Raw genomic sequence first — 12,080 nt, forward strand, 5'->3', positions numbered from 1 at the left:
CTGAGACACATGAGATCTTTGTGGAGAAGGATGTACACTTTGAGTAAAGTTCACCTAGCTTATCCTCTAATCCTCTTCACACTTCATACATTATGGAAACTAATAGTGACACCAGCGATAGTGCTTCAATAGATTCAGATATGTGGGGTTCTATCGATAGTTGCAACAAGAGATCATGACATCAACATACTCCACATGCATATATTTCCATAGTGATAGGTCTAGCACAACTTGGTACACTTAGTCTTCTAGCTCCAACATCAAAGGATGACTACATAGCAGATATTTCAGGTTTGTTTGTGGAGTCATACATAGTGGATTTGGGGGACATCATTGATGATAAACATTTTCTCTTTGATGGAGAAGATCCTTCTTCAGTTGTTGCACGGGATCACTCTGATCCTCATGTCCATTCTCTACATGATCAATCTTCACAGGTTGATGTGATTGTGGATACTTATGAATAGGAGCTGCAGGAGGTCTCTTTATCAGTTGAGGAGACAATGGATTCTTTGTGATAGGTTCTACATCCATCCTTGCTAGATTTGGCATTGTTCTTTTCGACAACATTAGAAGGGGTGATGGTTAGTATCAACATAGGGACAGTTGAACAGGTTTTAGAGGCATTAGTGATCATCAAGATTCTTTCCACACATAGGGGAAGTATCTCATTTGTACCTTTGCCATTGTTTCTTCCAAAGGGGAGGAACATTTTTCAGTAGTCCTGGATCAACTTCTACATCAAAGCAGCTATCACTGATTGACATTCTTCATTTGCAGGGGGGGGGGAGATTACCTTGTCTCTCTTCTTCTTCTCTCTTGTTGGGGGGACCTTTTCCTCTTTTGGGATAGTCTTCTTCTCACATTTCTCTATTGTATTACTTGATGTATTTCATAATGGGGGGGTCTTGATTACTCCATCCATTCATGCATCTAGTCTTTTCATCTCTCTTTTTGGGGGAGGGTTTTTCCCATGAGGTTTTCCCTCTTTCTCTACTTTATGAGAGATTGCATTTCATTATGTACATGGGTACCTAGCATGACCTAGTAGCCAGGACCCATCATGCATTTCATCTTAGCTTTCGTAAGCTTAAGTACATTCCCCTAAGTTGCACTTACAAGAGGATGTTGGTGTAACTAAGTATTTACTTATTACACTTTACTTAAGTTTACTTAGGTTAATGCATTATTTTAATATTTTGTATTATTTTATTATTTACTTGGTGAGACACTTAGGAGTGTTTGTACTCTTATGAGTTGTCATGTTGACAACACTAGAGTAAGAAACTCTAATTCAGCACATGGTGTCTACAACACTGGAGTTTGCATAATTAACTGAGTTGTCATGTAGACAACACTGTTATTCACACTCTTAATTTAGCACATGGTGTCTACAACATAAATTTTCATGCTACACCATTGTAGGCTTATCATCTCATCATCACACTTACTCTTGTGCTTAATAGAGGATAACTCATATCTGATGGACATGTGTCTGGTTGTATGACGTATCATGTTGCTAACTTCTATGCATTCTAGAGGCCTTTATATATAGGCACTCCTAGTGTACTTTTAATCAATATTGAATAAATATTATATCGTCATTCTAATCATACTCTCTTTGGTCTACTGTTGTGCTTGTGCTTGAGTTCCTTGGTCTTGGGTGAATTTTTCCCTAAGGCAAATTCTTACAGTTGTCAAGCTATATTTCTAGGGTTCGAAACTCTATAGCTTCTTAAAATCAAGGTTTTAGTTATATATAAGGTTTGATCCAACATTTCTCTATGAATGAATATTTCTAAAAAGCTTATAATTTTTTGGTGTCTTGTTTTCCTATTTCCCATGTACCATTTCATTGTTTGTTTTAGAGCAAACACCTTTGTTTCTACTCTATTTTTGCAAGCTTTTCTTTTTTATAGCTATATCTGTGCTGAAAACTTTACAAATCCAAAATTTCTCTTTGAATGAATGCTTCATGAAAAGCATATTATTTTCTATATTGTGTTTTCCTATTGTTCATGTACCATGTTGTGTTTTTGTAAGAATAGATAGCTCCCCTTTCAAGAGAAGGGTTTCTTAGTTGTCAAGCTTTATTTCTAAGGTTTCAAACTCTAAAGTTCCTTAAGACAAAGCTATTGGTTTTTATATGGTTTGAAGCTCCAATATTTCTCTGTGAATGAATGATTCATAATTAGCACATAAATTTGTGCTAGTTTTTACCCATGTAACATATCATTTTGTGTCAAGATAGCTAGATCTTTTTTAGAGTAGGGGTTTACTAGTTTATCTCTAAGATTTTAAAAATTTTAAAGTTTCTTAAAGCCAAGGTGTGTGTTTTATCCAAGGTTTGAAGCTCTAACATTTTTTTGTCAACAAATGTTTCATAAACAACACACTATGGTCTAGTGTCATGTTTTCCTGCATGCTTCTATTTTGGTTTTTGTCACTACAAGACATCCCTTTTTTATCACATTATGTTGCAAAGTGCAATGCCTATTTATCAATGGTGGTGCCATCATCTAGCAAGAATTGTCAAATTTACTATATTGGACGATTCTCTGAACCAATGGATTTGAAGCCATGAAACTAACACATCAGAACCCCAATTAGTTAATGGGAATGACATATAGACTTTGTACTATCTCATGATTCTACCATGGTTTGGTTTAAAAACACACATTGCCTAAATGTTTGAAACTATGTTGTTGAAGTCATTGGAGAATACCTTCTTTATGTAGGGAGAGGCGATGCATATGGACCTATATGCTTTGTTGGAGGGTCATTGTTGTAGAGTTTTTTGCCAGCTTTGGTCTTTGAATTGGAACAATATTATATGGTTTGTTTAGTTGCTTCTTCTATCTAATGATAATTTACATGAACTTCTCTATGAATCTGAATCTTTAGTAGGCATAATGCTATCAACATTGAATTTTTTTTTAGATGAAGACAATGTAAATATGTGACTGGTAATCAGTACTTCCATACATAATGAATTTTATTGCTTACCATGAATTGTGTTATCATCATTAAAAAGTGTTTTGGAATTGCAATGACCCCGTTACTGGGCAATTTATAAGTTTTTCCCTAAAATATTAGTCCAACTTAGTTGCATAAAAATATTATACCATAAAACTAAATTTACCTACAATCATGGATTTTGTGAGGATATTCACTCGAAAACTACAAGAAAAATTTCAAAAAAAATTTGATTTTTTTTTGTGCTATCTGGTAACTAGCTTGAGGATTCTCTATGGTGTTGATACAAGGTTTCATTTTCTTTTGGGGATTTCTCTTTGTTGTATGTACCAATGGGTAATAATGTTATTGCCTGTTATATATTTTTTGACGAGTATGGTTTATTAACATTATAAATAATTAGTTTATATTATTTTTTTGTTTTAATTTGTACTGTGTTATAAATTTTATTTTGTGCAACTCTGTTTTTACCATCTTTTCCAAATTTATTTTCTCTCAAAGCTAAATCTATGCTGAGAATTATATATATCCAACATTTCTTTGTGAACAAATGTTTAATAAAAATCATATTGTTTTCTAATGTTGTGTTTGCCTATTGTTCATGTGCAATGCCATTTTTTTGTCCATATAGATAGCTCGCCATGACACATTACCAAATTGAAATATTTATTATTAAATGAATTATTTTTCTTTATAATGATGAAACAAGTGCATCCCAATGCCTATTTATTATTTTTTATGGTTTTTTGTCCCTTCTACTTTTTGGACACATTCATTTGGTTTTTCCTATCACTACTTCCATGGCATGAAAGGAAAATGTGATGCAAATTCCTTTTACTTTCCATGAAATAAAGTATTAGTTGTGTAAATCATTAGAGTGGAATGAGCATCCTCTTATGCATAGTAATCACATCACGAAAAATTCACAAATATTATTTCTCGTATGTATTACTAGTGTTAGCAATATGTTGAATTATTGGTTATGGTGGTATTGAATAGTTTACTATTATATCAATTGATAGACCAACACCGCAAGTGTTGTTGTAGTATAACATTGTGTTCAATTTTGTTGACTCTTGAAAATAAATGATAGCGTACCTTTTAATTCACACATTCAAAGTATTATGTGACCTCAAACAATTTATCTCAAGATCTTAGCATATATGTTTTAACACATAAAAATGAGTTGTGTAAATCATTAGGCTAGAGTGAACATCCTCTTATGAATAGATGTAGCATCATGGAAAATCGACAAATATTGTTGGTCACATGTATCACTATTATGAGCAATATTTTGAAATACTCTAGTTATGGTGGTATTAAACGGTTGACTATATATGCCAATTGATAGTACAACACACATATTCTTGCAACATAACATTGTGTTCAATTTTGTCGACTCTTCAAAACAAATGGTTTCGTACCTTCTTAACTCACGAATTCAAAGCATTAAGTCTAAGCGATCAACCTTGGCCATGTTGTTTTTCTCTGCAACACTTGTATCCTATTGGCTCAAAAAAATTTTTGAAGGCATGGTTGGTAGTATGTATTCCTACACCTTGACCTATTGCAACACAAATTCCTCCTCCATTTGCAACATCTCATGTACATGAACTTGCAAGGGGGGGTGATTTATATGCTTAAAATATCAAATTTGCATCTAGGAGGCTCATGCGCTTCATATGCTTGCACCTGAGAAAGCTTAAGAATCATCTCTTGATTTTCTATAGAAATTCTTACTTTAAGGTCCTTTGAACATTTCTTATGCAATGCCTCCCACTATGGAGAGTGAAAGAGATCTTGATGGTATTCATCATGCTACTCTTGGAGATAAGCTTGTTAATATTGGGCTTGGATGTATTAGAGGGGGAATATTGAACATAATCACAACCTAATATGACATAGTAACTTGGAGAAAAATAAGCCTCTTGGTTGCTTGGACAATCATGTTGGGACTGCAACTAAGGTATAACATGTTCATGACATGGTGGGGAGTAATAGGCTCTACTTTAGAAATATTTTGTCGGTGCAAGCAATAAAATCATGTCACTACCAAATTACTGTAGGGATGGAATAACTAAAAGTATAAACCCACCCACGAACACCTACAAAGATGACCAATAGACTATTGCCATTTCACAAGGACCCCTAGAAATCTGTTGTGAAAACAAAAAAGAAACTTGGGTCATTGATCATTAAAGAGATGTACATGACATAAAACTTGGGAAAATATGGCAAGATTAAGGGCCCACAACACATGTCAGTCAAACATGAGGAAACTACATGGCATAGCATAAAGGTTTTACCATTTTGCAAGGGGAAAAGAGTGAACCCTATGTAATAGAGAATCAGGCCTTGTATGAAGGTTAACCATACACTTCACATGTTAACCCACTAGGATAGATTTTAGGCCATTAAAATTTTCTCATATAAGTTATCCATAGTGGGATGAATAGTACCAAAAATATCCAACAATTACCAAAACTTCCATATTTATGCTAATAACCTTATTAGTAAGTGTGATCATGAAGTGTCATGCATTTCATTTTGGCTATTAGTAGGAGGATAGGGTCCATATTTTTCTTGAATCTACACACAACCATTTATTAATTTGTGATACATTGCTTTTACTAGGTTCATCAAGTATCGAAAGAAGGGAAAACTTGGCATTTCAATGGGATATGTCACCCCCAAGAGAAAATTCCACTAACATATTTTACATGCTTCACTAAAATGTAGATACATGATATCAACAGCTAGAAGTGTCATGTTTTGTTGATATCTTTGATCGATCTGCCTTCATGTTATCCTTTATTTCTACTATGCAACTTCTATTTTGTTCCACTAAACAATGAAGAAAATAATATATTTTTTCCACATCGTTTCATTTTGTTCCACCATTCATAATTGTCCTTGTCAAGTTGCTATGGCCAGTTTAGTTAATGCTACATATGTGTTAACATGCCATATTAACTATCTTGATGATTTTTTTTATCGACGACACAATTTCATTGTTTGGAACCATGACTTATTACCAAATTTAAAAATTCACTATTGAATGAATTATTTTTATTTATAATCACAACACAAGTGCATCCTAATTCCTATTTATTATTTTTTAGGAATTTTTTTGTCACTCCTATCTTATAAACACAATCATTTGGCTTTTCCTACCACTTCCAAGGCCTAAAAGGAAAATGTGATGTAATGTCCTCTTATACATGGTTTTAGCATCATGGCAAATTGACAAATATTCATGGTCGCATGCATGACTAGTGTTAGCAATATTTTGAATTGTTGGTTATGGTGGTATTAAACACTTGACTGTTATGTCAATTGAGAGTCCAACATCACATGTATTTTTGTAGCATAACATTGTGTTCAATTCTGCCAACTATTGAAAATAATTAGTTTGGTACCTTTTTAACTCACACATTCAAAGTAGTACATGATCTCAAGCAATTTATCCCCTGATTTTAGTAGATATGTTTTAACACATAAACATACGTTGTCTAAATCATTACCAATCTATCCCTCCAGAGATGCACAAGAACCCAAAGAAGCGGGATAATTTTATGTGGCTACAAGTACATGTTTTGTTCCCTAATTGCTAATCCATTCTCCATCAAATTCCCTTCACTAATTACAAGATAGATTTCAAAATAAGAGAATGGCTAGAATTGCTTCATAACAATGTGAATTTCATTAAAAAAATCCAATAAAACAAGATACATACCACCGAAAATCCAAATAAAGAAACTCCTTGCTAGGAGTGATGGACAAATTTCTCCTTGCACGTTATCTTCTATAGGCCATGTTTTCTTGCCTGTTGTCCTCTTCTAACATGTATCATATTTCTCCTTAGGTTGACTTAGAATGAAGAAAATGTAGTTCATAATGTGGATTTTTAGTCTTATAGCGTACACAATATGATATTAGTGTTTTAAAGTTGATGTTTTGTCATGATTTTAACATTGATGTTATCATAGCTTTGACTTTTTATTTCTTATCATGTTCACTACATCATGTAGTCCCTGAATGGGATATATCATATTGTATGATAGAAACACCTAAAATGTAAATCTTACCAAGGGGGACAAGTGTTTTTTTCAAACTTCCAAATATACTCCTTAACTTAAGATTTATGTTTTAGTTTATGTTTTAGCTGAGTGTATCATTTTTTGCACCTAATAGCTATGACTCTATTACATTACATCATCTTACTTTTCTTAACATACAATATATATATTGGATGTATACATAGCAATGAAATGCAAGCACCAAAAACTATTTTGAAATACAAAACTGGGCAGTTGTCTATCCAAATGCAAAAAGTGGCACAGTCTTATTACACCATGTCATGTGAGTATGGTATATATCATTCTACCTATGTCGCATGTCATTTTTTTGTGTTTGAATAGCTAGTGCTTACAAGACTAGGCATTAATTTCAAAATTTGTAATAAATAAGTCATGAGACATTAACACGACTTTCTAATTAACCTGACATGGTGACATATAATACGAGCTTACATCTTATAATGTACATAACAAGAGATTACGGTTTTAACTCGAGGAACTCAGGGAAAACTTGCTATTAAACTACTCCTTGCAACCATTCGAGTGCCAAAAACTAGTTTGAAATCCAAAACTCCTGCCAACATCTAGAACCTTCATCATTTAAAATTTTGTAACGCTATAAGGAAGTCGTGAGGTTGCTTGTTGTAAACTAGTCAATAGACTATGTATTAAATAACATAGTGAATTGAACAGGAGATTAGGGCTCTAACTGCATCAGACCACACGGTTAAAATTTGAACCATTCCCGCCCTTTCTTCCAAAGGGCACAGTGTAACCTATTCTTTTATGATATTTAAATATTCTTCTTTCTGGCGACCCCTCCCACCTCCGTTAACGAATGTTGTTTGTCTCCATTAAAGTGTGTTTGACCGAAACTAGAAGTCATTGTCATTGGACCCCACTCCCAATGGGCACACATTGCATGGCCATAAGTATCAAGGCATGTCATTTTGTCTTGCTCCCCATGTAACATGTTGCTTTTTGTGTCAAGATAGACAGCGCCCTTGGAAAGGGTTTTAAATGAATCATAAATTATCATCCAGGAGAGAATTTCCAAAGGAGAGTGAAAATTCTGCTCAGTAAAGTAATAATAATATGACAGATAAACTACACAATTTACTTTCTGATACCATTGATCTGTTTATCAAATGTTTAAAAAATCACACAGTTTAATTTACATGTACTCAAAACCCTTAATGGTCCACATTCTAATGCATATATACACATTATGATAAACAAGTTCTATAGATAAGATCATTGAAATTTAATGTCCACAGTCACATCAATGACAAATACCTCCAGACTGAGTTGTAAGTTTCTGGTCATCCCAAACAACTTAAAATTTATTTATGTTTTGATCATTGTTACAGTGCTGATTTCAGTTTTCAGCTCGTGATCAAATGACTCAACTTTAGGCAACCCTTAATCCATTATTTCAACATATTTCTGTTTCATCAAGATTTTACTTAGACCAAAGTAGGGCAGTGGGCAAAATCTACAAGAGTCCCTTATCTTGGAAACTTGTGATGCTGTCTTCGAACATTTGCTCAAGGCTTTTGAAGTTACCAAATCCAAGACTTCTTAATTTACTTGTGTTCAATGTATGGGGTGTAGCATTCCCTTCCTCTGTTCCACATCTGGAGTAATCACAATAAAAATATCGTCCAAGAAGCCCAAACATATCAGATCCATGTGATATCATAAAACTATGATATTTGAAAAGTGGTTTTTCAATAAAAACTCTATTTTGATATCTAACATACAATATAACCTAATCCTCTCCCAATGGTTGAACTTACTTGTCTGCAATTGGGTACGTTGGGTATTTTTCCTTGAGCATCTTAACAATTTCTTCCCAATGAGCAACATCACCAGAGCATATAATTCTCCCTGATGCAGATGGTACTTCCATAGCCATTATATGTGCTTTTATTACATCATCTATATGAACAAAACCTAGCCTTGTATTTGGATATGTTTTGTCAATTCCTCCTGCACGCATCCATTATCACAGGCATGACCTTTCATAGTAACCAAACTAATGCACAAACCCTGTGGATTGCTAAAAATATCATGTATAAATAACACCAATGGCCCAAACCCGCAATTTTACAACCCTTATTTTTTTTAAACTATCTAAATGTGTAGAAGTTAGATTCAGCACCAACCTTTCATTATGTTATAGACCATGTAAATAGTACTGGTGGGTTTAGGAGCAAGTAGAGGCCCAATAACAAATGATGGGTTTAGCACAACAAGATCAAGCCCATTCTCTTGTGCGAATTTCCAGGCCTCTTTCTCAGCAAGTGTTTTTGCAAATGCATACCAAAGCTGTTATGATAAAAAAAAAAAAACTCTAATTTAGAATTTGCAGATGAGAATCATAACTAAGAGACACATGCTTTTTGTGGAGAATCACTCTCTATTGATTCATAACTTGCAATTTCTCACTTCTCAGTTGGTAAGTCTTTCAAAAACCAATATGACAAAAATTATGTCAACTTTAATGCATGGATATTAACCACATTCTCTAATCTGAAATTGACCATGTTTATAGTTCTGTTCTTTCTCAAATATTAGCAGAGTATTCAAATATGACATACTCTTTAATAAAATAAGACCCCTTTCAGTTTTCTTATTCTATCCAGATGTACCAAGATGATTAAGGTGGTAAGCATACTTACATTGTACTGTTTGCAGTAGTCTAAATTGCTCCAGTTGGACTCATCTAAATGCGGAAGTTGTTGGGTATTGTAGTCATATCTGATAGAGGAGCAGGAAGAGGTAAGAACCACCCTTTTCACAGATGTTGATCTTGAGCATGCCTTTAGGACATTGAGAGTGCCATTCACAGAGGGATCAATCAAGGTCTCCTGCTTAGCAATACATTGCACATTCAACAAAATTGACAAAAAATATTATACCCAATCTGAAAAATCAAAATAATAGTGAAGAAAATCCACAAGTAATTTACATTTGGAAATCCACTAATGCATCTGTTAATTAGTTCAGAGGGAGACAGTTTTTCCTACAAGTTAAGCACTTAAATATCACACATTAAGACTTGATTTCTAGAATAGAAGTGTTAAATAGTCAAAGTAGACTTATTTTTCCAAGCCTAATTTCTTCATTAGTGTATGCTGCATCTCAAAACCTAATCTTCGAAAGGTACATAACACATCTATCCACACAAATCTATCTTGTAATAAGCAAAGAATTTATAGTTAAACCTTGATGTTGTCATCATATGGTACTAAGACAGGTGAGGCAGTATGAAACACCCCATGAACACCATCCACGGCTTCATCAAAGCTGCCTTCTTCTAGAAGGTCTGCTTTCAATACTTTGAGCCTCTCCTTTGCACCAGGCAGATCCCACAAATACCCAATCTTCTCCACAGCATCTAAACAAAGTCAAGGCATGATTTAGAGAGTTTATATAACAACATTGTTAACCTTTTTCTGTTCACAAGCCATTATCCAATCTTTAGAATGTCCCAATGCATAAGTTCTAGTTTATGAGAGTAATTTATGAATTGGAGCACCTTTGGATCAGCAAGATGAAGAATACTATCATCATTTGATAGTATGCAAACGCTTAAAAATGATAATGCATAGAAATAAACCTGACTTCTATATCACATATCAGCATCTTAATCTTCTGAATACATGAAAATGAAAGTGAAATACCTGGATTGCGCACAGTAGTGCGAACAAGATAACCCTTGTTGAGCAGAGCACGAATGAGATAAGCAGCAATGAATCCTGTGCCTCCTGTCACACACATCTCCTTACCACTCTCTGCCATTTTAGCTCAAAAGATTAACACAAATTAGCTTCAACTCTAAAATGTTTACAAGCCTATTTACAACAACTGCTGATGATCAGGAGCACACAAACGTGGCCTTCAACTTCCATAACTTCATTGCCACGCAGTTGATGTTTTTGAAATCAAGTATCACACTCTTTGGCATTTTTACCTAATATAACATCCGCCAACCTTGCATGATTTGGTTAGGCAATGATGACATCAATACTGCAGCAAATTAATCTATAATAGCAAGTGTAATAAATACAGAATAATTGTATACAAGGGTTTGTGTAAATATATATAATATACTATAGTTTTAGTTTTAGAATCTGATAAAAGAATTTCAAACTTATTTATTAACAACATTATTAAATAGTAATTCATGATGTCATTAAGGTGACACAAATCTTGATATTCTAATAGCCTTCTTAAAAATTGCATTAAACAAAAGATACTATTCTTATATACATATTCATTAGAAGTTTTTTTTTTCTTGGAAAATACTTTTTGGACCAAATAGGATTCCATCAAGGTACCTTAGTCTTAAAAAGTTATAACTTGTGAACTAAATTCCCAAGATTCTAGATTACCACCTTTTAACTTCCAATTCACAAATGTCTTGAATTATTGAACAACAATCTATACCAAAATACATTCATATTGTTCCATCAAGCTGTCTCATATCCCTATTGGTTGAAAGGGCATTATCCCCAAAGTAGTTGAGTTCTGAATATCAAACAAATTGACTTGAAATGATGGAAATCTGTCAACCTTCACTGCCTCTGGCTTCCAATTGTACACTTGTTAGTACATGCCCTCCAAAGATAGCACCAAAACTACTGACTGTGGTTCTAGTTGAAAGGAGGTCTGAGCCAAAATAATTTAGAGCTTCTACTGAAAATTGTTTTCCTACAGCTTCCAAAGTTGTCAAGTTGAAAGTTTTTCAGAAAAAAAATACCTAAAGCTCTTCATGAAAGTGGGCATATTGAGACTAAGGAGATTGAATCTCTGGGTGAAAGCATTGATGTCTTTGACGGAAAAGTGTACTACTGTTTTTCCTTCTTATTATTTAGTAAGGAATTATCTTCTTCTTAAGTCTAGTTTAAAAGTTACAATCATTTAAATCTTATTAGGACTATACCCAAAAAAATTTTAAAAAGAAAAGATAATTCTTTATGATCATAAGAAATAAGAACAGTAGTACACTCTGCTGCA

At 33.7% G+C, this 12,080-nt stretch overlaps 1 protein-coding gene across 1 annotated transcript; it reads right to left on the reverse strand.

Moving 5' to 3' along the window:
- Positions 1-8,348: 8,348 nt before the first annotated feature.
- On the reverse strand, positions 8,349-10,894 carry LOC149571303 (tetraketide alpha-pyrone reductase 2-like). Its single transcript, XM_089812852.1, has 6 exons — positions 10,745-10,894; positions 10,286-10,458; positions 9,740-9,928; positions 9,224-9,386; positions 8,855-9,047; positions 8,349-8,692 (listed from the first exon to the last, which is right to left on the reverse strand). Exons 1-6 carry the CDS (start codon positions 10,860-10,862, stop codon positions 8,551-8,553), a joined length of 978 nt encoding a protein of 325 aa, XP_089668978.1. The 5' UTR covers positions 10,863-10,894; the 3' UTR covers positions 8,349-8,550.
- Between the last annotated feature and the right edge of the window lie 1,186 nt (positions 10,895-12,080).

The sequence above is a fragment of the Cupressus sempervirens genome, chromosome 2 (assembly GCF_028749045.1).
Source record: "Cupressus sempervirens isolate cs-2001-9-10 chromosome 2, ASM2874904v1, whole genome shotgun sequence".
Classification (NCBI taxonomy): Eukaryota; Viridiplantae; Streptophyta; class Pinopsida; order Cupressales; family Cupressaceae; genus Cupressus; species Cupressus sempervirens.

Excerpts from the sequence above, each read along its gene's own strand:
- LOC149571303 (XM_089812852.1), bottom strand. The coding sequence starts at position 10,862 with ATGGCAGAGAGTGGTAAGGAGATGTGTGTGACAGGAGGCACAGGATTC. Across the intron at positions 9,929-10,285 it reads CATATGATGACAACATCAAG|GAGACCTTGATTGATCCCTC; the intron begins GTTTAACTATAA and ends ATTGCTAAGCAG. Across the intron at positions 9,048-9,223 it reads GGTCTATAACATAATGAAAG|GAGGAATTGACAAAACATAT; the intron begins GTTGGTGCTGAA and ends GGATGCGTGCAG.